General features: G+C 34.0%; 3 protein-coding genes and 1 non-coding gene across 5 annotated transcripts; 1 reads left to right on the plus strand and 3 right to left on the minus strand.

The window, feature by feature from the left end:
* Positions 1–200: 200 nt before the first annotated feature.
* On the plus strand, positions 201–304 carry LOC145007655 (U6 spliceosomal RNA). Its single transcript, XR_013663029.1, has one exon. It is a non-coding gene; the product is annotated as a U6 spliceosomal RNA (small nuclear RNA).
* Positions 305–1,275: 971 nt separating this feature from the next.
* LOC145004993 (ERD (early-responsive to dehydration stress) family protein) lies at positions 1,276–5,207 on the minus strand. The gene is made up of 11 exons (XM_078964021.1): positions 4,921–5,207; positions 4,259–4,601; positions 4,029–4,175; positions 3,784–3,919; positions 3,595–3,696; positions 3,377–3,499; positions 3,188–3,268; positions 2,754–3,094; positions 2,439–2,684; positions 2,036–2,360; positions 1,276–1,965 (listed from the first exon to the last, which is right to left on the minus strand). The coding sequence occupies exons 2-11, from the start codon at positions 4,570–4,572 to the stop codon at positions 1,462–1,464; spliced, it is 2,319 nt and encodes a 772-aa protein (XP_078820147.1). The 5' UTR covers positions 4,573–4,601; positions 4,921–5,207; the 3' UTR covers positions 1,276–1,461.
* A 6,557-nt stretch (positions 5,208–11,764) lies between these two features.
* On the minus strand, positions 11,765–15,101 carry LOC145004196 (uncharacterized). 2 transcript variants are annotated; one of them, XM_078963084.1, is made up of 3 exons: positions 13,336–15,101; positions 12,806–13,271; positions 11,765–12,728 (listed from the first exon to the last, which is right to left on the minus strand). In XM_078963084.1, the coding sequence occupies exon 1, from the start codon at positions 14,740–14,742 to the stop codon at positions 14,161–14,163; it is 582 nt and encodes a 193-aa protein (XP_078819210.1). In that variant the 5' UTR covers positions 14,743–15,101; the 3' UTR covers positions 11,765–12,728; positions 12,806–13,271; positions 13,336–14,160. Both variants share the same exon structure in this region, with proteins under 2 accessions (XP_078819210.1, XP_078819211.1).
* Positions 15,102–15,206: 105 nt separating this feature from the next.
* On the minus strand, positions 15,207–17,789 carry LOC145004194 (Ubiquitin fusion degradation UFD1 family protein). The gene is made up of 3 exons (XM_078963082.1): positions 17,398–17,789; positions 15,850–17,142; positions 15,207–15,612 (listed from the first exon to the last, which is right to left on the minus strand). Exons 1-3 carry the CDS (start codon positions 17,578–17,580, stop codon positions 15,385–15,387), a joined length of 1,704 nt encoding a protein of 567 aa, XP_078819208.1. The 5' UTR covers positions 17,581–17,789; the 3' UTR covers positions 15,207–15,384.
* Between the last annotated feature and the right edge of the window lie 9,184 nt (positions 17,790–26,973).

Here is a 26,973-nt window from a genome sequence, read left to right on the forward strand (position 1 = left end):
TTGTGATTTATGTGATATGGTTCTGGGGAATACTCTGATGTTTAAACTATTTTGAAAACAAGATGTATGAACTTAATGGTTTTTGAATGAGATAAAATGTTTTAATTTGGCTCAAATTTTATGGTCGTTAGACACGTCGTCCTATATCGATCAGAAGAAGAACCTGTTACTATATATGGCGAAGCTCTTCATCTATAGTCGTCCCTTTCGGGGAAATCCGATAAAATTGGAACAATACAGAGAAGATTAGCATGGCCCATACGCAAGGTTGACACACACAAATTGAGAAATGTTCTAATTTTTTTTAAACCCTTCGTCGTCTTCTCTGAAACCCTAATTCCTTTTTCAAATGCTAATAGAGTTCAATTGCAATTCTTACGTTTTATGCTTTATAAACTTCCATTTATGTGTTGTATATAATCTGTATGTGTTTGTTTATGTGCTGATTTTTCATGTTATGGTTTTGCTGTTTATAAAATAATTGATAATAGACATCCTTTGCAAGTTCCTTAGTGAACATGTTTTCTAAATAATTAGGGTTAATGACTTAGGAGGGTAATTAGGTTTCAAGTTTATCCGTATTAGGTAACTAATGTTTTTTTGTGCGTATTAGAACAATATGGTTGTTATTACTGTTTAGAAAATAATCATTTTTACCAGTTAAACAGGAAGAAACCGGTAAAAAAGATTATTTTTAAACGGTAATAACAACCATATTGATCTAATACGCAAAAAAAAAAAAAAAAAAAAAAAAAAAAAAAAAAAATAGTTATTTAATACGGACAAACTGAAAACCTAATTACCATCCTAAATCATTATTATCCCAAGAAACCATTCTTGTGGGTAATAAATTCATTTAATTATTACATTGTTTTAAAATAAACTATTTATGACTACATATGAATAAATAAAATAATGCACATGTTGGTCTAATACGCACAAAAAAAAACATTAGTTATCTAATACGGACAAACTGAAAACCTAATTACCATCCTAAATCATTATTATCCCAAGAAACCATTCTTGTGGGTAATAAATTCATTTAATTATTACATTGTTTTAAAATAAACTATTTATGACTACATATGAATAAATAAAATAATGCACATGTTGGTCTAATACGCACAAAAAAAAACATTAGTTATCTAATACGGACAAACTGAAAACCTAATTACCATCCTAAATCATTATTATCCCAAGAAACCATTCTTGTGGGTAATAAATTCATTTAATTATTACATTGTTTTAAAATAAACATATAAATAAATAAAATAATGCACATAAGTTAAGGAACACTTGATTATAATTAGCAATTTTTTTTTTCTAGGACAAGATGGCCCAAGTTGCCAACACCAAAAACAAATCCCAACTTTTTGATTAACCAAAACAATATACACATAAAGGCTTCATCTCAAAGTCATTCACAAACACCCCACCCACCAAAACCCTAAAAATCCGATCTTACGGACACGATCTTTCATCAGTAACACACAACAGTGTTCGCGATGACTCACTCCGTTGGCTCCTAACCGGCGTGTTGACCCGCGACTCACGTTTCGTAGGGACAAGCGCCGGTTCTTTCGGCCACTCATCATCACTCACACCATCATCACTCCCATCCCATCTATCTTTGTTACTAAACACCGGGTGAACATACGCATCTTGTAAATAATCCTTCACATTTAAACTTGGCTCCCTTGCTCTTTCTAATGTGTCTTTCATCATAGCTTCCTGTAAAGGGTACCTAACGAAAGCTGGTTCAAATCTTCCTTTACAGAATCTATGAAACCAAAGTGTCAACACAGGGAGTACAATAAGCAATGGGGTTGATTGAGCAGCTTCTTTTGTGCTAAGTAAACCCATTAAAAGCAGCTGTGAAACAACCAGTGCAGTTATGATTCTCCCATGAACATCTGGCCAAAATGCTCCAGCACTTTCGTATTGTTGATTATATACATTTATAATCTGTATATAAATAACTGTCAGTATTTGAAGAATATATATATATTATTTTATTTATATATATATTTATTACCTGATGACGATATACGACGTAGGCTAAGGCAAAGAAGACGACTATGAAAGGAAGAAGAATTGGGGTGACAGAAGCATAAACAAGGCCGAGTAAGTAATAAAGCTGGATTTGAGGTTCACCGGTGTTGAAAGGTAAACTCCCTGGATTCATTGCTTCTTCTCTATCTTTTTCAGTTTTCACTAACAAAAAATTCTTCAAGTGATAAAAGATCAGCGGTTTTAATCTTAAAATCTCTCCTGCAACTCCCGCCCATCCGTCTACCATTATGTAAGTGATGAAGAAGGTCGCCTTCATTGGTATCGATGCACCGATTGTAGCTGGGATCCTGTGATTTATCATGAATTTCAACAATCAATCAGAATTCAGACAGAAGTTGCAGATTTTTTACTTCGACAAATCTTACGTGTTTGCAGATTGGTGGATGAAGGTGTTTAGCTGTTGAAATGCAGTTCCGGTGATTATGCTTCCAAGGAAGACGTTGATGAATTGGAAGATATAATAGCGAGTTGCGGATCTTCTCTCGAGAGCTGAAATGGATGTGAATCCTTCAAATTTAGACATCATCATGAGGATCGAAGGAAGAACAATCAGGAAGATCTTCAAAGCGATTCCAGGAAGAACACCTTGGATCACAGACTTGATAAACCCCCTGCACCACGAAAACACAGTAAATACTAAATAACTTAATGTAATAAGAGCAATATACGAGACAACTTACACTTCGAGAAGAGACTGTAAGAAGGGAGCGGCTTTGACGATTCCATCGATATTAGCTAGCGATTGAACGAATGCAATCGGAATCATGAAGAAGAAAGTAAGGAAGAAAAACGCGACAGCGATTACAAGCCTTCGAATCGTGAGTGAAACGAATGGAATCGCGAGATTATCCCAATAAACATCGCGAGGTTCAGGCGCCCATTCCGTTAACCAAATCGTCGGATTCCTGGATTGTTCGGTTTGTGCACAAACCGCAGCTCCCCATCGTGTTTTAAACGAGACGAATGCAGCTGCCATAACATGTTTCGAGCTTTTCGTGATTATTTCCCTCTCTTTGAATATCTGCAAATTAATAAAACCACGAACTAGGGTTTAGGAAGGACGATGAAAACGTAGATTAAAAGCTAAAACAACACATTTGATTTTGGAGCTTACCTTTTTCGATAGTTTCTCGACTTCAGATTCGTAAAAGTCGATAGCATCCACTCTCTTTCCCCACAAACCAAGATAACCAGTCTGTTACATAAACAAAAGAAAACAAATTCATAAGAAAATGCCATTTAGAAATTAGAAAAGAAAACAAATTCATAAAGGGTAAAATGGTCATTTAATGTCTATTAATACCTTTACTGATGGTCTTTTTGACTGGTTATTTCTATTATATTTAAGTTGATAGTAATCAAGCCAATTTTGCTTTGTTTTCTTCTCGTTTACCAAATCAGAGAGCAAGTGTGCATCATAAACAACCTGAAATGACAATCTGCTTATAAGAAACCTGAATAAATTTATAAAACATATATATATATTTTATAAGAATTTAAAAAAAAAAAAAAAAACAAAACCTGATGAGATAGATAGTGATCAGGATGGTTGACTAGAAAAAAGTGTTCCACGAGTTCGTTGACCGATTCATCAGGGTCAGGGGGGACATTTCTAACTAGCACCTACGAAAATTACAATGTTAAATAATCTTTGATTTATTAAAATATAAATTCAATAAAAAAAAATATACGATTTTATAATAATCTTACTGTAAATTGATCGGGTCTTCGGTTTTCTGAAGCGATAAAATGCAACCTCATTGATGCAACTATCTCATATTCTCTTTTTAAAATATAACATGTCCAAAAGGTAAAAGCATATGCCATGACTATATGTGTAAAGAATCTGCAACAATGATTTTCAGATTCATATTGTAAAAATTATATTGGGATTCAATCTTTTTAAAATATTATTGCCACAAAGTTTAATATATATAATAAGTTGTGATTATTACCTGTTTGATCCAGTTGGAATGTTGGAAATCGAAAGCTTGTCTATGTCACTATATGTTAATTTAGATTCCTCCAAAGTTCGATTGGTGAAATTGACTGGAACCATAACTGAGAAAGCGAGGCATGCTATTGGAACAAAGATCTTCAATCTGATATGAATTATGAACAACATATTAATTGCATCTGGATCTGGTGAAAGTTATAAACAAAATAAGGTGAAGTGGAAGAATACCCTGTTAAGTAAATTCTCAAGTAAAGAACAGAGTCTAATCCGGCATGATCGATAAGCTCAGGCTCAGGCATACGTAATGCAGCAGGCATCCAATTCAGGAACTTTAAGTATGATCTGAAGTCTAAGTTTACAAACTTCTGCACAAATGCACCTGATTGAAGTGGATTGCTCCTTAATCCCCTTAGATACCATTTTGGAAAATATACTCTGTCGTTTATAGGTTGAATCCGAAGTATCGCAAATGCTACCAAAAATGCGAATGCAGTGAGGATGTTTACGGTAGCTGCAAGCCCTATTTCAGTACTTGAAGCCATAATGTAACTTCACAAAATTGTGTATTCACCTGAAGAAGATTGATTAAAAAAAAAAAAAAAAACTGTCAGAATCCTATTTAACACCTAATTTCAAGTTCCAACCACTGAAACTTTCAAATTCAGTGAGAAATCACAATTGTATTGATCATCGATGATATTTTATCGTGTTTCGTTCTTCAAATCGATAATAATTTGTTGTAAATGTAGAAATATGATGAGAAGAGCTTCCTGTTTAACCAGTGAAATAAGTAAATTCTACGCAGCATCAATTGGGGGTTTCAAACGAAGTCATATCGATGAATAATCAAAATCGAACACAAAATATACGGAAAAATCGCGGATACGTACTGATTGTGTTCGGATATCTTCAAAACTTGTGCTCCAATTAGTACTCGATATACTTGTAAAAGTCCTTCAGATGCCGAACAAAACTCGACGCTTTTAGTCGATTTGAAGCCTGTGAAAGATGCTGATGAAGACGATACACAGAGTGTAGGAATCCGTCTGGAAGAAATTGATTATAGCGGTGTTGGACGTGTGAATTGTGTGTGTGTGTGTGTGAGGGAGTGAGTGATTTGGTAAACGTTCGATGAAGATGAAGGGGAAGGCGGTGGGCTTTTTGGGTTTGAAAGTTGTAGAGACGTGGCATCGGATCGTAGTAACGGCTATATTCTATATGGACTTTCTTACTTTCATACTAAGAAATCTTTCACTAACGACAATTGTAATTGTATTGTATTATAATATTTCATAAGGATGAATCAAAATTGTTAAGTCTAAATTTTTAAAATTTGTCATGGTTGATCGGTTGTGATATCTTTCACACTTGGTCACTTACACCCCGTTCCCGAGTTGTAGCAGAGAAAAGAAGAGAAGAGAAAAGAAAGTAAGGAGAGAAAAGAAGAGAAGAGAAAGGAAAAGAAATTTGTGTTTTGTGTTCCCGAGTTGGAGAGAAATGGAAAGAAAGTTAAACATTTTGTTCTTTCTCTCCAAATCCTTCCAAATCGGAAGGAAAGTTAGGAGGGAAAGTGATCCCTCCATTTCCTTCCACTTCCCTCCTTTAATGAAACTCGGGAACACCAATTTCTCTTACTTTCCTCCCACTTCCACCTATTTCCTTTCTTTTCTCTCTTTAAATTGAACTCGGGAACGGGGTGTTAGTTATTTAAGAAAATTTCCATCTTTCCATTTTCTTAATATATTTATTTTAGTTGTTTAATAAAAAAGCCTTATCTACCACCATCATATTCATAGATCTAACCTAAACCAAATTTAAATCCCTTATCTAAAATCAAAACTAAACTGAATCCTAAAGTAAATATATATCTATAAGAGAAAAATCAAAACAAAAACAATGTTCGACTACAAAGCTAACCATAACCCTAACTCTAAATCAAAATGGGAAGGAAAGAAGAAGGGTAGGTGTGACGAGGCCATAGGTGGTTAGAGAGAGCAAAATGATGTTAATTGAGACACCCGCGATCGGTGTTGAAGCCTAACTATCATTATCAACAATCACCACCACCATCATTGGTAGGCCTTAACACCACATGAGATAAAGATACAACAGGAGGAGATGAGGCGGTAAAGAGAGCACATAGGTGTTGATTGGGACATCGACGAAGATGAAGAAGTTCTGAATATGGAGATTGGAGGAGATAGTTGTGGAAGATGGAAGGGTGGCGGTAATAAGCATTGGTTCTACAACTCGATTGTTGAAATCCTTTAGGTGTTGTTTTTATTATTTTATAAATATGATTCCTAAAGTTATTAATAATGTGAATATAAAATATAACATAAAAAGGGATATAATAACTATTATGCATGCATCTAATGGTTGAAAATTAATGGAGTTAGTCTTAGGGACCACACATGTAACTTTTGGAAACCATGGGAGGAACCACATTAATTTTTATAAACTTGGACTCAACTTGCAGATAGCAAAGTTGTTAAAATTATGATCTTGATCGTAAGGTCATACGATCTTATGATCTCATTTAAGTAAATCGATATCGATCTTATTTTGAACGTGTTTAGGTGGGATCACAATAGGATTGTATGATCGAATCGTAATATTGTTACTATTTTCTTTAATTCTTAATAGTTTGATTTGACTAAGTGAGCTAAGTATGAACTTTTGAAAAAATTCATTTGAATTTTTTATTCAGTTACGTATATTGATGTATTTTTCAAGTTTAAACTATATATTGTTAGTAGAATGGTTAATTGATGGATGAATATGTATTTTTTATGTTTTAAAAGATTTTAGTATGATCTTACAATCCCAATTTGATCTTACAATTACGATCTCGTAAAACAAAAAACAACCATAAAATTCCAATCTTGATAGCCTTGATAGATATGTGTGTTTGTAGACACAAAAACAAAAACTGTAATTTAATATTATTTAATAGACAAGTTTAGAAATATGTAGTTGTAAAAATTTGAAGGTATATAATGATAGAAAATATAAAAACTAAAAATTATTTCTATTTTTTTAAAAGTTAATTGAAGTAGCTTTTTAAATTATAAATTTTTGTTTAAAATAAAAGATTTAAGCATGTAATTTTAAACAAACTCATTCTTGTAATTCGAGTAAAAATACCATAACTTGAAATCTTCTAAACATCAAAAAATATATTTTTCTTAAAAGAATATACATATTTAAGAGAATAGTTGCATGTATTAGGTATAACATTACCAAATATTCATTTGCAAGTTTTATGAAACATTTTGTTGATATATAATTTGGTAGGCATTAAATTTACTTCTATTCTTAAATCATATGATGTTTTGGACGCACAAATACAATACATATACTTCCAAAGAAATACATCAACCCCACTACCATCTAAAGTTACAATGCACATGCACAAACAATATTAAACATATAACAATAATGTATTTAAGATGATATTTATATGAGACAATACAATTTTCATGTACAAAGTCAAGATATTTTAATATGTTCATTTAAGCAATGTATTTTAGTAACTTTATGGAAAACAATAACTTATTTTTAAATAAGTTAATATCATAGAATAGCAACATACTTTCATAAATATTTTGTTTTTTTATGTACTTTTTGTACAATATATGTGATTCACGTGTTGTTTAAAACCAACTTCACATATTGATTAATATTTAGTTAGAAAAACCCCGAGATTCAAGATCGAAATTTGGTTTCTTAATAAAATTAATAAGGAACGTTTGGTTTGAAGGATTTGAAATTAAATTCCATTCAAATTTCATGTTTGATTCAATGTTATATGAAATTTCAAAGTGTAGGATCTCAAAAGGTATCTACAAAAAAGTAAAAACCCCTAAAACATAGAATTCTACAAATCTTCCAATTTTGCGGAGGTTTCAAAAATACTAAAAAGAGAAATAGACTTATGAAGGTAATTATTTTTTTCGTTTTGTTTACATTTTGGTAACTTTTTTTTTTACACATCTAGGTAATGAACTTATCGGAAATGTTTACATATAATCATTATGATCGGTTGTAGGTTGTTATAGTCGGTCATAATGGTTATATGTGAATACTTACAAAAAGTTCGTTACTCATATGTGTAAAAAAAATAGTTACCCATATGTGAGGTGACAACCATTTTTATGGCGGAGCAAGTAAAGGAATGGGAGGTGACTGATGCTACCGGAGATAGATATAGTCTGTCAGAAAAGAAAGAGACGTTGTTAGTGATGGATGTGGTGCCGGAAACTGACGCCTGCATTGAAGATGAAGGCTTAACCACATGTATATGTTTTCTTTGACTTGCTGTTTACCCAAATTAGGTTAGGTTTGAGCTATTGGGCCAATGCCATCAATGGACTAATTTAAGTGTGGGCTTCATTTTATTTTGGGTTTTCTTTCTTATGGACTAAAAATTTCAAGGAAATATAGATTGTGGGCTACTTTGTTCCAATGGACTCCCTTTGAAGAGATATGAATTTAAATGGGATAGAAAAATATCATGGGGGTCGTGGCTAGTAATTGGGGTGTATATAATTATAAATTAAATTAACAGAGTCCTTCAAATTCATAGAAAGCGTGAAATTAAGTTTTGATTAAAGACATAAACATTATTTTTGGGTTATATAATTAAGTTGGCCACTTAGCGGTGCGATCGATAATTTGGTTTAATGATTCACAACTTTCATTTTATTAAGTATATGAATATGAGTCTTAGACCGAGGATTTAACCTGATTGGTATCAGGTGGTTTGGGCTAGCAGTTGTTGGGATTTAGCTCTTTGACTCAAGTGAGTTTTCATCATTGTACTTATGGGTCGACGACACCAAGGCCTACCCATTGATTTGATATCTTGATATTCACTGATATGATGAGTATGCAATAGATATACATGATTATGCTAGTTATTGATATGTTAGGCTGGTAGATATGTAGGACTACCTATGATATTGCCTGTTTATATGTATATGATGTTATCTATTATATGTCGACATATTGTGTGGGTTGGGTTGAGGTTGTACTGCTCCATGTGTAGCCAACAAACCCTGAAACATACCAGATATGAACTGAGGGCCAGGAAGGGCATGCCAGACTCATACGGAGGGCTTAATAGCATTCCAGATAAGAGCTGACGGCCGGGGAGGGCATGTCAGACTCGTATTGAGGGTTGAACATTGGTATTTCAATCCGATAACTGATTAGGTTGAGGAGCAAACAAGACATAAGTTGTAGGCCTAATGTGCAAGCCAGACTTATGATGTGGGCTCAGGAACAAGCCAGAAATGAGTTGTGGGCCTGATGGCAAGCCAGACTAATACTGTGGCTCAGGGGTAATCCAGTCTTTTAGTTGTGGACCTAGTACATGTTATTCGTATATATTATCTGTTTGTGTGTTGGTACTTTGGGGGGAACTCACTAAGCTTCATGCTTATAGTTTTGTTTATGGTTTCAAGTTCTTTAGATATTTCGTGGCAAGGCGAAGGCATGACCATACACATCCTTGGTTTTACAACAGAGTGGATCTTGAGAGACTCTGATTTTAAATCATGTTTTTGGAGACAATGTTTTGTAGACACTTTTGTTAATATAATTGTTGTTTTGAAACTTTAAATTTGTTGAAATTTTTGGGAAGTTACAAAAGTTATTTTAAGCTACTCATTTGAAAACTTTTAATGATTATAAAAATATCTTTAGAAAATATTTTACTTAAATTGAGACTATAATTTAGTTTTTGCATTTAGTACTACAATTTATCACTTTTAACTATTCACAAAATATTCTTTGGGTATTTTAAGCGGAATGAAATTTATATTTAAGTTGACAATGTAATGTTATATTTAAATTAACAGTTTAAGTATTTTGTCTAAACCGTTCAAAAGTTGTAGTTTTAAACTGATAATGGTTTACATACAACAACATTTTAAATCTAACAAATTAAGTATAATATCTTAAAAGTTAAATACTTTACTTTATAAGTAAAAGTAAATATATTATTTTAAAATTGAATTTAGTTTATTTATGATTACACTTTAGGTTCGATATTTATTTAATCTTATTAACCACCTTATAATTATTTTTAGAAAGACACTACAATTTATCACTTTTAACTATTTATAAAATATTTTTTGGGTTATTTAAGTTAAACTAAAGTTTATATTTAAATCGACCTTGTAATTTTATATTTAAATTAATAATTTAAATATTTTATATAAATTATTCCAAAATTATATCTTGAAAATGTTAATTACTTACATCCTACAATATATCAAAACTAAGTATAATATGTTAAAAGTTAAAAAACTTTACTTTATAAGTAAAAGTAAATATATTATTTTAATATTAAAATTTGGTTTATATATGATTACACTTTAAGTTTGATATTTATTTAACATTATCAATCAACTTATAATTATTATTAGAAAGAAAATTAAAAAGTCATAAGAATTTTAAAAGAATGTGATGAAAGAAAAAATATATAAAAGTTTCAAACGAATGTAATGAAAAAAAATGATTTCTTTATAAATATATATAAATATAAATATAGATAATTGCTAATATTTATGATAAATATTAAAATATATAAGTTAGTTGATGTGGCAATAACCATCATTTTAAAAAGAAAAGTTATATTGCATTGACGTAGAAATAATCGTAGAGTTGATATAACATATTTGAAATAGGGATAATGACTTGGGAGGGTAATTAGGTTTCTTGTTTGTCCGCATTAGGTCACTTAGGTTTTTTTTGTGCGTATTAGACCATTATGGTCGTAATTACCGTTTACATTTAACCCTTTTTACCGTTTGCTTCTTGTTTAGCTTAGTTGGCAGCTTACGTGTTCGGTGGCATGCCTATAACAACCCCATCGAGTCCACCTCAAACAATGTCCTATTTTTCTTATGCCCTAAATTGAAGAGTTGAAGAAGAACAGAAGAAGATGTCGCAAGCCTCCATCGCCTCCACCTCAAACAACCGAATCATGTGCTACTGTGGGCTCCCGAGTCGGATTCGAGTATCCACGACATCACAGAATCCGGGGAAAAGGTTCAGAACATGCCCTAATTCGTTGGTAATGGCCAATTTTGAAGATTGAAGCTTTTCTCTCTTTAAATCTCTGTTATAAGTGTGTAAGTTATGGCATTTATGCTAAAGTTTTGTTCTTTTTCATTTTTTTATAGAGAGCAGGGAGAAAGTGTGGATTTTGGGAATGGGTTGTTGAAGATCCGTACACAGAGGAGCTTTTGGGTCTTAGTCATTAGCTGAATGAAATGAAGAAGATGATGAAATGGCATAAAGTAGCTTTGATTGTCTTGTTTCTATTGTACTTTGTTAAATTATATTGAATGGAATTATGATGCAGTAGACATCTTTTGAATATAAAGGGTACCCATTATTTTGTTATTCTGATTGTAAGGGTACCTATAATGTAATGAAATCATATATATGAATGCAAATGAAGCTTTTGGTAATGAAAATTTTAATTGTAATGTGTTGAAATCTAAATGCTATTATAGTGAACAACCAATCTCAGTGTAATGCAAAAGCAGTAATTATAATGAACAACCAAGAATCAGTTAAAAGTTTTAAAGGAGAAAATATATTAAAGGAAGAAGCAGTAATTGAAGGCAAAGTACATCTGTAAAGCGCATGATTCAACAACCAAGAATCAGTTTAAAGATTTAAAGCAAAAAATATATTAAAGGGTAATATTGTCATAGCTACAAACACCCTTAAAAAGGTGTCCCATTAAGCATCAAAATAGCATCAAAAGCTGGATAGTTTTGTCCCTTAGTCTAGTACAACATTACATTTAATATCAAAAGATTTGACCATCACATGCTTACCTAACATTTACACCCCACATGCATACATAACAAAAAAAAGAGTTCAACATCAAACCTACAATCAACCCAAATCTACAGGTTTGTTTGAACTACAACCACTACCATCCTTGGGCACCACTTTTTTCCTCAGGCATTTTTTGATGATTCTTTCTGAAGCTTTCCTCTTTCTCAATTGAACTTCACTTTGAACTGGTCTTGCAGAAGTGGATCTTGGAGTTACAGGAGTGGATCTTGGTCTTGGAGTTGCAGAAGTGGATCTTGGTCTTGGAGTTGCCGGAGTGGATCTTGGAGCTGCAGAAGTGGATCCTGGTGTTGGACTTGGAGCTGCAGAAGTGGATCCTGGTGTTGCACTTGGAGCTAGAGTGGAAGATCCAGGAACCGGATCACCTGTTGTTGGGAACCCATTTTTTTTATGCCCACTAACATAGCATATTGAACACCTTTGCACCTGCTTTACTCTTGATACTGTGTGTGTGCTTGATATCTCCCTTTCTGCTGCACTTTTCCTCCTCTTAGTAGATGGCCTACCAGGTAGCCTTCTACTCTTTGGGGGTAAAGGTTTGGTGTACTCACTTTGTGTCCATAAAGAGCTATCATTCAAAGGATGAATAATGTATGCATAGCAGGTGAGATAAGTTGCCTTACTGTAACAGTTAGCTACATAATCCTCTGAGTTTAAGTTCATGGATGAAATTGCAGCCACTCCATGTACACAAGGTATTCCAGTCAACTGCCATCTCTTGCATCCACAAGTCCTTCTGATCAGGTCAATTGCATACCTGTCATTACATAATACCACCTCAAATTGTTGATACCCACAAGGGTACACAGCCCAGAATCTGTACATAAACATAAAACAGGTAAGAACACATAAACACATGTATAAATATTAACAAGTAAATACAAACATTCTTACCTTTGTTTCTCCTTCAAATCTCCTATTTTCTTCCTAATGCTTGGTCATACAGTTAAATCCCAAGCCTCTCCTTTACACCTCTGATGGTATAACCTCTGCATCACATAAACCCTTATATCCTCCAACATTGCTATTATTGGTTTATGTCTAGCCTGAACTATTTCAGCATTAAAACTCTCTAAAATTCCATTTTCCACAGCATCACAAAATACTCTTTCTACTTGAAAAGCCCTGCAATAACAGTTAGGGTCCCTCTCCATGAGATAATCAAATGCCCCCTGTCTAATTCCTTGATCTCTTGCATAGCAGCTTCATGTCTCTGTTTTGTAGTAGCCTTCACAGCTCTCCAAAATGGCTTGATAAAATGCTCACCTTTGAACCTTGTGTTAAAGTTGGCTAGTATGTGCCTAGCACATAATCTATGCCCAGCATGAGGAACCCTTTCTTTGATAGCTTCAATTAAACCCTGAACAATTTACAATATTAATTAATAATTAAACTATAAAGTTAAGAGTAAACATGAGTAGTACCTTGTGTCCATCTGATATAAGAGTAAGCCCATTTCCACTGCCTTTGTCAATATCATCCATGAGTAGATCAAGAAACCATTTCCAAGTGTCTTTGTTCTCAACAGTCACAACAGCCCAAGCTAGTGGGAACATGCTGTTATTGGCATCCCTACCCACAACAGCTAAGAATTCACCCTTGCAAATTCCTTTGAGAAAGCACCCATCAATCCCAATGATTTGTCTACACCCTTCTACCCAATCATCTCTTACACCTTTAAAGCATACATACAACCGTTCGAAAATTAGACTTCCATCAAGGGTATGGTCAACATCCATACTCACAGTTGATCCTGTATTAGCTCTTTTGATTTATATGTCATAGTCCCACAACCTACTATAATGCTCTTTTAGAGTGCCTTCTATCTCAGACAATGCAAACTTTTTTGCATTTCTACATTGTCCAATGCTAACTATGATGTTGTATGTGCTTGAGATTTGAGCTTTCATCTTCCTCAAACTAAGCCTGGGGTTTTCCAGAAGTACATTGAAATATTGTTTCCCTATCCACTTGTAATTCACTAAGCCTATTTTAAAAACTCTACCACAATTGTGACTTGATTTAAGTGACTTAATCTGAAAAGTCCTTTCCTCTTGCATCCAAGAAGCCCACAACCGAAAAGGACATGAGGGTTCTTTGTCTTTGCAACACTTCACTAGAAGTCTGTTTTTATCATTCTTTTCATACCACAAATCATAACCATGCTTAACAGCATAGTTGGTAAGACATTGTTTAAGTTCAGTAGGATTGGTGAATTTCATACCTAACACAGGAGCCATTTCATCCCATTATTGCTCAGAATTGTGCACAGGGTATACAGGTGGTAGTTGCTCAACATTAGAATCTTCTTCCTCTTCAACATTTGGACAAAGTTTGTTCAAAAACCTGTCTTTATTCTGAATAGTTGTTGTTGCCCTTTTCATTGAAAAATTCTCATCATCCACCTCGTGTTCCCAGCAGTCTTTATCTATTAACATTGAATCAACATCTTCATCTGCTTTGGAGTTGGTATCATCTTCAATTTCAGGCTCTTCCATTTCAATCCAGTCGAACAGGGGTTCATGCATATGGTCCACATACAAATTTACTTTCTTTTTCTCATGGAGACACTCATGAAATTCGTGGTAATCACATTCGTTATGCAATGCGGCCAATCCTTGACACAATGTTTGCCCATCTGGACAATAGTATACATCTTTGCATATTCTTCTAGTAATCACGTTGAGGTGCGCAATGAATTCAGCATACCCCATCTTCCTGAAACCGGCGTACATTATCTCCTTTTTATCTGGATCAAAATAGATTAGTGGTTTCTTGATGAACATCCCATTGTACCAGACTTCAACGACCGGTGTATCAGTTTCAGTCATTTGATTGTGAATTGATCGAAGTAAGAACAATGGGTGGGGACGATTGAGTGAGAGTGAAGAGAAAGTGATTGGGATTCGTCTTGCCCTAATTTAAGGAGACCTAGTATACATTAAATGCCACCTAATTATCCACGTAATGGCCTAATAACCACGTAACACCCGTATTCACTTTGTAACCGGTTAAACAAGAAGCAAACGGTAAAAAAGATTAAATGTAAACGGTAATTACGACCATAATGGTCTAATACGCACAAAAAAAAAAACCTAAGTGACCTAATGCGGACAAACAAGAAACCTAATTACCCTCCCAAGTCATTATCCCTTTGAAATACCAATAACATTGCATTGGTATAGATGGTCTAACTTGTATATTTATTTTGTGAATGTATCAAATATTTCTTAACAATCAAGTCTTACATGTTATATATAAGACGTTCCACAAAACTTAATAAACACCAACCAAATTCCATACAAAACCTCCTGTTGGCTTAAATCAAGAAACGAAGACGATCCAAGTGGTTTCACATATAAATCACAGATTTACACCAACACCACAAACAACACCATCAATTTACACAACCAAATTTCCCCTTCAATCAACCAATATCATAAACAATCATACTTTCAATAACAAGCACCAAATCAATTCTTCTGATGAACTGCTATTTGATGAATATCCATTTCTTTCAACATAACCGCCCGCCCACAAGAATCACACGGGGCAGTCCGGGACCCACATTTACTCTCGTGCTCTGAAAGCCCTTTTAACCGATCCCGCACATCAACCGCCAGTGTCCCCGCTTCCACCATATCCCCACAAAATCTACATGTCACCAAACGTAGCGCGCACTCTGACGCTTGATGTTCCACCTATAACAAACAAAACCCTCATCATTATCAACCACCGTAAAAATAACTTCACACAACAGACTAACAGACTGTACTGCATTTGACATGACATATCAGGTTGTACTGCATTTGAAATGACATATCAAGTCGTACCACGTTTGACATGATATATCAGGTTGTACTGCGTTTGATATGTAATGGACAAGGACTGAATTTGTACTCAATAAGACTATTTTATTGTATGAAATATTTGCTTACCATTTGAGTTTTTTCAAGGGTGATACCACAAGGACAAAGTAAAGGCTCATGGAACACTTTCATATGTTTTTCAATCTCTCTACAATGAAAAGCCAAGCCACATTTCACACAATGCACATGATTCTTAACCTCTTCAACCCTAAGAACAACCCCACAACCATCATGCTCACAAACAACATTATGTCTTCTACAATACGCCTCATGAAGCCCTATAGTCCTCAACGGTATATAATGCTTACAATTTCCACACTCCACAGTATCCACCAATGAAGAAGAAGAAGAAGACACACTTTGTTGACCTTGTTGACTTACATTTGTGGTGGGAATATCTTGAATGCTTACTATAACATTGTATTTTGTGGTACCCTTGAACCCATATACACCTACACTATATCCACCAATACCCACATTGTGATCTTTTGACCCGAGAACCAAATTTTTTGAACCCATGTCATGTGAAGACCAACCGTGCTGATGTGTACTTGGGAACAGAAGCGGGTGTCGCGAAAGATAAAGATCGGTGTCGCAATCTTTCGCTTCTGAATCTAATTTCACTTCAATTTCAGCATACCCAGATGAAATTTTCCTCCATGTTTCATCGTTTATTGTGAATTTGTAGTATATGTAATCACCTTGGTTTATGATTCCTGATTCGGGTTTTCCGAATGTTAGTGGCTTTAGAACATGTTGGGTGTTGTTTTCGGGAAGTGAATCAGGACCCACGATGTCGACTTCTATATCAGTTTCAAGAACGGATACACTCGGTGAAGGTTTGAGCTCGAGGACATGGAGATGATAAGTCAACACACCATGTTTGACTGTTAAAATGTCGTTTTGTGAAAGGGTTGCGTGTTGGCGAAGGGTTGTTTCAAGGACTGCTTTGTGGTTGGGTATGTCTGAGAATCCGAGTTCTTGTGATTGAAGCTTTGCGTATGTTCCTTTTGGAAGCCATACGTATTTGACTTCGATTAGAGGGGTAATTGGGTCTTTTTTGGAGTATAGGTTGTTCCAGATGTGAGGAGGGATGATAACAGTACCTTCATCTGCAGTGAATTCGAGGACACCAGCGTGGGTTGTTATGGTTTCTGATGGTGAAGAGTTGTTTTGGTGATGTACTGAAAGTTGGAAATGGAGGGGGCCTTTGTCGAAAGCACCTTCACTGGATAAATCGTTGAAACAGGAAGGAGGGAGTTTGATTTTATCACCGGAGCCTTCGAATGGTAGAGCTTCAAGAACACGATTGAAAGAGATTCCTCTTCCGACAAGTATGTTTTCTTCCATCTGTTGATCTGCCTGAACAATAGCAAAATGATCGAAGGTTAAAATGTTGTAATTTAGTCGTTATTGTGTTTCTGTGCCCTAAATCATCATGAAGTTGGATTACATGAGTCGCATCAAGTAATCAATATGAAAATCGTGATTTCAATCATGAATGTATTTATTCAATGGAATTGGATACCAATTGTTAAAGATGAATGAACAAAAAGGCATTGATTTCAATCACTTGACAATCAATCGAGAAGAACAAAACGGGGGGAAATGGTGTACCTTAAGTTGGGCTTCCATGGCATCGATTCTACGAGCTCTCTGAGAAGCCTCGATCGCCTCACGCTGACGATTAGCTTCTTGTTTGGCCTTTCTCTCTCTATCTAATCTTGCCCTCGCCTTCTCTTTCCTATCCTTTTGCTCTTTCTCCAATTTCTCTCTCGCTCTTCTCAACTCAAAATCCATCTTCTCTAGACTTCACAGATCTCCAACAACTTCAATGTCAATTTGAATCTTCGATACGTTTGATTATCGATCAGATTTGATATACTTTCGAAAATCTGCAAATTAAGCTTTGCCCTGTTCCTCAAGAAACTTGGTTAGGTTTTTCCTTCCTCTTTCCAGTTTGCACTTGATATTTGTAGTTTTACATGCGATCCAAATAATAATATAATGGATCGAGAAGCATCCACTACCTTCGTAGCTTTCCTTCTTCGGTTTGAAGTCTTCAATGGCTGGCCCGGGTTTCTCGAAGCCCAAATTCAAACAGCATGCCGTGTGTTCATACGTAGGTCCGATGATCAAATAACGTTTAAAAATAGACACATGTTCATGTTGGTTTGATTTAATATTTTTAGATGTAGTTTGGTTCGGCCCACAACGAAAACAAAACCAAACAAGTATCTCTCATATTTTATTTTCCTAACAATGTTCGTAAGGTTTATTAAGATCACGATTTTTTTTAAAGATTATTTTATATTTTATAAAATTATGATTGTAAATTTAGATTTGGAAATTATCAAAATTAACTAGTTTTCAAATTCACTCGCAATGTTTTGTTTGTACGTTGACCTGGCAAACGTGTCGTGTCATATCAAGACATTAAACATGATAAGAATGATTGACCATAATCCTACCCATTTATTCATCGTATTTTACATGTGTGACCATAATAAAAGATCTATTGTTGGTCGTGGTTATGTGTCTTTATGCTTTAGTTATGTAAAAAGTATTCTTCTTAAGAATATTATACATGTTCCTAAGATTAGGAAGAACTTAGTTTCTAATGGTGTAATCGATAAGTGTGGTTACAAACAAGTCTATGAATCTGATAAGTATATCTTATTAAAATATGGAACATCTCTTATCATTGCATGTTTAGAGTAAATGTAAATGATAAAGTTGCAGTTTATATATATATATATATATATATATATATATATATATATATATATATATATATATATATATATATATATAGAGAGAGAGAGAGAGAGAGAGAGAGTTAGGTTCATATATAAACTATATTTATTGTGAGAATGTATGGTTAATTCTAGACCAATCATTTGATAAAAGGATAATTTTGTACTTGTATAAAGTAAATTAATTATTATCTAATACTAATTTTCTAATATTATGGTAACCGATTAATGTTTTGATAAAATTAAGAACCCACACGCCAACCAAACCTTTCCATCCACATCTCATAATTACTTCCATATTCCTCTTTTTTATCTCTAGGAACCTGCAACCTAAACCATGGGTTGTAATTGTGTTCATCACAACCAACATCATCTTCATCGGCTATAATAACAGCCACCACCACCATCTTTATACTATCCTTATACCTCCATCTCCAATAACATATATGTGTCCTTCAACCATTAGTTACTGCACTGCATCACACGCCAAAAAAAGGCTAGGGCTAATTTTAAATTTTTTTGATTTTTTTAATGATGTGCGGCCTCACCAGAGTTCGATTTTTCCTACTGCTTAGGTTTCTTCCTTTTCTCCAGTTGATTCTTATCCTTCCCTTTATATTTCTACCACCATCGATAACCATTTTTTCTGTCTCATTCCCATTATCATCATAAATTTTGTTTTCTTAAAGGAATCTCTTTTTATCGCAAGATATAAGAGGGAAAACATTCAAAGGAATGGAACTAGTATTGTTGGGATGTATAAATTTAATGTACTCATCTTTGTTAGTGGCATGTTAGTATTTTTTGAAATATTTATTTTTATATTAACCAATTATTTTTTAAATTAAAGTTATTACTAATGAATTAACAATTGTAGTTTGCGTTGATGACGTCTTAAAGGTGGCATTTATGATTCTTATATGAGACTCTGGTGATGAAGTGAAGCAACAGAGATAGAAATCATGGCCTGATAGTGTCTTTTGATGGTATCAAGTCAAGAAGTGATTCTTGAAGAACAGAGAAGAAATTCTTGAAGAATGCAACAATAACATTTTTGGAACTTATTCTTGAAGAATAGAACGTAGAGGAATGAAATGTGGAATGGAAAAATTTTCAAGAATGTTAAATTATTCTTCTTTTATTTCATGTCTTTTTCTTTAAGAGTTTATTTAATTCTTTCAAGAATGTCCAGTTATTTATCAAAAATACATGTTATACACTTGTAATTAATTTCTTATTCTTCAAAAATGTTTTTTTTTTCAATAATGTTAATATTATTCTTAAAGAATTTTGGTTATGAACTTGTAATTCATGTCTCATTCATTAAGAATGAGAATGTTAAGAATGAAAATTCAGTTTTAATTTATATCCGGAAAAAGTTTAAAGCGACATCCAAGAATCCAACCTGCAAAACTAAATATAAAAAATGTTGATTTGTAATTTTTAAATTTTAATTTGACGTTTTCCCTTAAATTTTGGTTTAGTATGCATTAATATCGGAAATTTCCTAATTTTGTTTTAAAAAAAGTCCAATTTACCCTTATTGGCTTTTTTTAAAATAGAAATTAATTATTTTTTTTTTCATTTAATTACCATCATACCATTGCTCATCATAAGCACTCATTCTTTTAATGGACAAAAAATATCATACATTCACACTATAATTGCAATTCATATTTAATCCTAACCCTATATATATATATATATATATATATATATATATATATATATATATATATATATATATATATATATATATATGGTTTGTTCTAGTATTGATGATTTTTCTTTATAACATGACCATTTAGGATATGTACACTATAAAAGAATGCTTGAAAGTCTAAAAATAGATTAATACCATCCTTTGATATTAACATAGAAAATTATAAAACTTATATGCTAACTAAGATTACTAGACAAACTTTTCTTAAATTTAAAAGGAATTCTATTATGCTTGAATTAATTCATATTGATCTATGTGATTTGCATTCAACTCCATCCTTAGGAAATAAGAAATACATAGTTACTTTTATAGATGACTATCCTCGTCTTTTGCTATTATATTTGTTACATTCTAAAGATGAAGCTCTTGATAAATTTAAAATTTATAAAAATGAAGTTGGATTGTAATAAAATCTACTATAATAAATGAAAGTTTTTTCATGTCCTCTTTTCATTCATTTGGACACATCGCATTTTCTAAAATTTTTAAATTTTGCATTTTCCATTTGTCGTTTTATTGTATTTTTCATTTTATTAAATTAAAATTCCACATTTAATATCTAGGGTAATATATATGTAAGATATTTATTAGAAAGAGTTTATATATATAATGTATTTAATACATTAAAGCCTCATTAATTTTAATAATTCAAAAATTTTCTCATTTTTCTTATAAATTCAAACTTTTCAAATTGTTAAAATTTTATATATATATATTTTTAAATAAACCCATGTAATACATGGGTCTCACACCTAGTTATTTAATCAAAAGACTTCGCGCTGATCGAGGTGGTAAGTATTATGATCATAGTTATTTCCAATCTATTGGAATCATACATGAAATAATTAATGTGTTTTCTAGGTTACAAAACAATTAATTGCATAGTGGAGACATCATAAAATTGGATTTCTCAAAGGAAAAATAGAGTTATAAAGGAAACGGTGAATTGTATGTGATGTGCACAAAAGTACCCACTAATTTTAATATTTATATCCTAACAAACTTAGACTAACTATGCACTTATAGGCAATGTACCTAGTCAGATTACAGTATAGCTTAGATAAGTCGGGTGTCAATCACAGGGAACGGTGGTGAATTAATTTAAAATATTTGATTATCGGTTACAGGTCACACGAAAAGAATTAAAGAAATAGTTTAATAAATCTCAAACTAACAATTAATTAGCAACTCTCGATAAACTAACAGGAAAGCAAATCTCTTCAGGTACTTTGGTTTAGACAAATTACACCTTAAAAACATAGACAATTGCATACACAAATTCATTTATTCATGTTCACCGATTCCTAAAATGATTAGATTCGCGTTCACTATAACTAATCCTTTAGCAAACAAGTCAATTCAAACAGTGATCAGTTGATTAAACTAACATGCTTCCTAGTGTTCAGTTCGTATCAAGCAAGACTTGTAATAATAGTTAATCAAATTACTAATTCAATTAACCTCTTTGTAACAACGCAAATTTTCAAATAAAATTTTCATTTAAAATAAAGTGATTTCATTCAACCAAAAGTATTTATTCCATGTTCCATATCAAATACATATATAAAAATCCCCAAGATCCCAGATAGCAGCAGTGTGTATGCATCATGCCGGTGCCTTCCCACGGTCATCGCTAGTACCTGAAACACATACATAACAACTTGTAAGCATAAATGCTTGGTGAGTTCCCCAGTATACGACTTACACATATACGCCTTTCAAGGCCCTGACCTTCCGGTCCACAATACATTGCCTTCCGGCTCGTAACATAATCGCCTTCCGGCCCGTATCATATCGCCTTCCGGCCCATAGTATATTGCCTTCCGGCCCATAACATTTACAACATATAATACATTTAATATACACACATAGCACATATATCATACATCATACCTGACCATTCTGTCACATAACATATCGCCTTCCGGCCCGTATAAACATACATATCATGCATAACAACTACCTTTCTATTTATAGCATAAATAACACATATCATATACGACCTTCCGGTCTCACAGTCAAACCCTTCCGGGTGAAGTATAGTGAGAAGACTCACCTCGTGGTAATGTAAGCTATCAACTCTTGAAACTACTCGCACTCGATCTGCCGATCTGCAGACTCCCTATAATACCATATACCCTTATTAATACTCTTATCATTCAAGACAACTGACCCTAAGAATTTACATGCAGGTCAACTCCGGTCAACGGTCAACTTGACCGGACTCGTCGAGTGCAAAAGCGACTCGGCGAGTCTAGACGTCCTCCCCATCTTTCCCTGTTGTCCCCTTTCTACTCGTCGAGTATCCCTCTTGACTCGACGAGATCCTCGTGGAAGAATCGCGGGGCCACCTCGACTCCACTCGCCGAGTCTAAAGAACAACTCGGTGAGTCCCAGTAAAACTTCAAGCTACTCGCCGAGCCTGAAGAACAACTCGGCGAGTCCTAGTGAATCTTCAAGCTACTCGCCGAGTCTGATCATTGGACTCGGCAAGTCCATGCCATGCAGTCGATCAACTGCTTCCTGAAATACGCATGGTCCCGAAATATGCAATCATGGGACTTTCTGGACCTCTAAACATTCTATTACTGGGGTATAAATGCTTGGGTAACAACATTATAACCTATCTAATCACCAAATGGGTTTCATAAACCCTAAATCCGTGAACACATCAAAATAACAGGAATGATCTAAAGTATTACCTGAAAAACGTATTCTCTATGTCCCCAAACTTCAGAACTCAATCCCCTTGATCTTCCTTTGGCCAAAACCTTTCCTCTTCTTGCCTAACAATCTCTTCAAGGTCCCAATAGCCTTCCCTTCTCCTCTAGACGTCCACAAATGCTTAGGTTCTTCACAATCGGCCAAAAAAACGGACAATGACGGCCTAAGAGGCGTTATATACGATCCAAACCAAACGGCTAGGGTTTCTGCTGAACAGCGTCGACTCGCCGAGTCCATTCTGGACTCGTCGAGTCCAGTCGCGAACCCGCAACCCAGACTGTGGTCCTACTCGGCGAGTCAGGCACCAACTCGCCGAGTCCATTCCTAAAATCCCCCAAAAATAGTTTTAAAGCAATACCTGAAATTCCGGGCTGTTACACTCTTGTTGATGGTCATCAAACAAGGCTTACACATTAACTTACTTATTCCCAAGTTAATCCTAGTTTCACATTCGTTATTCCTAGACTCATAATCTCGATGGTCATCAACATCATAAGAGACAAGCAATCAAGCAGATGTTCATACAACTCAATTCACTTAACAATTAACAGCAAATAATAATCATTAATACGTAAGAATCTTTTAACAAGCTTGCAAGATAAATTAAACATAAACAAACAATTCAATATAGCAATTAGTTTAATAATCAAAGCTTCATTCAACTATAAACACAAAGTAAAAGGTTTTTACACCAAAATCAGAAACTAAATATAGAATAGTGACACAATGAAATGCTAAACATGGTCACGTTAACAACCAATATGATTACCGACATGTATCCGCTCTCCAACCCTTCCGATCTCCGCTCCCGTTAGCTTAACGGCCTTCCGGCTGCCTTCTAGACCCTCAAAACGGCTTAACAGAAGTTTAATATCGACTAAATTAAGTTGGAAGTCGAATCCCCCTTTCTGGTTAGCTGAAAATCTACTTTTATAACCTTTGTAGCCGACTTACGTACGTTGGGCGTAAGTCGGATTGCGCGGAGCGTACTAAGGATTTATACGCGATTGAGTTTATCCGATGCCAACCATTATGCAGGGCGTAATCCAATATTACGATAGGCGTAATTCAATTTGGTCGTTACGCGGGGCGTAATGGTCTAATCCAACATTTTTAATTTCTTTTAGCTTCTAAGCCCGATTTCCGCTTCAGTCTTTTCTTTTGTGCTTTATCGACAACGAATAGCTGCAAAACATAATTCAAAGCATTATGAGTGCTTTTTAGTTCTAAAAGAGAATAATAAAGGCCAAAATATTAAGATATAGTGCATAAAAATATATATATAAATACACATATCAAAATACTCCACACTTAGCCTTTGCTTGCCCACAAGCAAATTTACTTTTATTTTACCAATATTGCACTAAACAATCCATTTAAAACTCAGCCATTATGCCAAGACCTCAACGCATGCATTTGTGTCTAAAATTTTCCTAAAGTACCCCCCATACTTTAAATACTCACAATATTCATAAACACTCGCCCACTTTTTCCGAACAATGCTCATTTTATGCAACCCTCCGAATCCATCCGCAGAAAACCTCCTAACCTCAATGTATTTTTAGTTGAGCAACCTAAGCATACATAATCTAGAACTACAATTTATGATACCACTATGGAGCTCTTTAGGAATTCTTCACTTTCTTGATAATTTGATCTTTTATTTCTTTGAATTCACCACCTTATTTGATTTGATTTCTTGGTATCTTCGACTTTTTGAATTTCTTGGAATTTTGATCTTTTGATCTTCACTTTATTTGCTCCAAAATTCTTCAAACTTTTCTTGCAATTCTCTCTCTTTTTTTTTTCATGTACCTCACTTTTTTCACTCAAAACCTACATGCTTAAGCAGAAGCGCTCAACCTCAACCTTTATTGGTTAATGATAGTAATTTCCTGGATACATTTCAGGTTTAGGCTGCTAAACATATTGCATCCTTCAAACCAAGTGGGGTTATGTTTTTGTTCCATGATTTCACTAAAATAAGGGAGGCCACAAATGCACTATAACGTATATTGGCTCAACTAAACATTTGAGTTCTCATCGGATCATCTCATACAATATTAGCAAAAATTTTAAATTATCACTAGATTTAGATTTTTCTAAATTAAACTATTATTTCATTTATTATTATTATTTTTTTAATTTTAATTTACTTTTACCGACCCCCTACTCCACACTTATTTAATACAATGCCCTCATTGTATGCTAAAACGAATTAAGAACATAAAAGGGAGAAAAAGGAACAGACTCCCCTGGGTAGTTGTGGCGAGATCGAATGGGGCTGCTACAAGTTGCTTCAAATATTGCTGAAAGACTGGAACTGGAACTGCTGCTTCTGAATTTGCCGAAAAATAAAATCAAGACTGCCGACTTCAAAAATGTGGTGCAAAAGATTGCAAACAAATGCAATGTATAATAACCATGTCGTGGGAAAGTGTCAATCACGTCGTCTCGTCAAGAATGACATCCTCTTCTCGCGATGAAAAATCCCCACAACATAGGAAAGTGTCAACCATGTCATGGCAGCCGGGATGATACTTCTTCCTCGCATCGAAATAAAACTCTATGGTGTGGGAACATCTCATCCATATCATAAGAGTCAAAATATCATAAAAATGCCAATCTTCAAAATAATCGCTCACGAAATCAATATGCACCCCACACTTATGACAAATTGTGGGTCTTGACTATAATCTTCGAACTCCCACACGACTCTCTATAGCTACAGTCGGACCTAGCTGCTGAACTTACTGCCAACTTTCTAAGGACGAAAATTCTGCAGAAATCTAAATAATCAAAGAGCATAAACATGGAAAACAAAAGTAAAACATCCTAAATTAAAGTTTAATTACATACCAAATAAAAATACTAAACTAAACTAAAAATAACACAAAAAACACATAAATAAAAAGGATCACTCATCATCTCCATCATCATGCTGCTGTGTCAAAAGATATAACCTGGTCGCTGATTTACGTTGGGCGTAAAACAATGTTACGCTAGGCGTAACCCCAACTCCATGAAAAGTCTATCCGCGATCCGGGGTTTATCACGCTTGGCGTAAGTTTAAATGAAACTTTTCCTTTTTCTTTAATTTAAATTACTTTTCTTTTAACTATTTAATTAAGGGACTTAAAACTTAATTATTTTTCTTTTTAATTTCTTCAGCAACTAATGACTTCCCGATGAGTGACATAAAAAAAAACTGAGACGTCATAATCACTTATCTTCGTCAAGATCAAACAACAACGGTTGATCAAAAACCTTTGCATGCAAGAATTGGTTTACGAAAACATCCACTTTCGGGACCCATTAGAATATTTCCTTTGTTTTCTTTGAACCTTTAACTAAAAGCGGAACAAGAAGTGACCTAACTAGTCAAGAACAGCAAGAGCTCGGTCTTCCACTTAACCACCACAATACGCCTTGCTCTACTACGCCTCATGAATTGAGTTGGACAAATCAACAAAGTAGTAGGCTAAGCAGGTCAAGAATTCCCTAATCGCTTTCATCCTCGAAACCCATGCAAAAAGTAAAGTCAAGCAATGTGTACAATCCCAAATTCCTGCAAATAACAACAAGAACCTTCTCGACAAGTGAAATGATATCAATGAAAATCAAACTAAAAATAAAAACTAACTAAAAACAAATAACGAATAATCAAATAAACTAAATTAATGACAAGCCGCTCCCCGAAAACGGCGCTAAAAAGTTGATGTGCACAAAAGTACCCACTAATTTTAATATTTAGATCCTAACAAACTTAGACTAACTATGAACTTATAGGCAGTGTACTTAGTCAGATTACAGTATAGCTTAGGTAATTCGGGTGTCGATCACAGGGAACGGTGGTGAATTAATTTAAAATATTTGATTATCGGTTACAGGTCACACGAAAAGAATTAAAGAAATAGTTTAATAAATCTCAAACTAACAATTAATTAGCAACTCTCGATAAACTAACAGGAAAGCAAATCTCTTCAGGTA

This window comes from Lactuca saligna, chromosome 7 (genome assembly GCF_052625555.1).
Source record: "Lactuca saligna cultivar CGN05327 chromosome 7, ASM5262555v1, whole genome shotgun sequence".
NCBI lineage: Eukaryota > Viridiplantae > Streptophyta > Magnoliopsida > Asterales > Asteraceae > Lactuca > Lactuca saligna.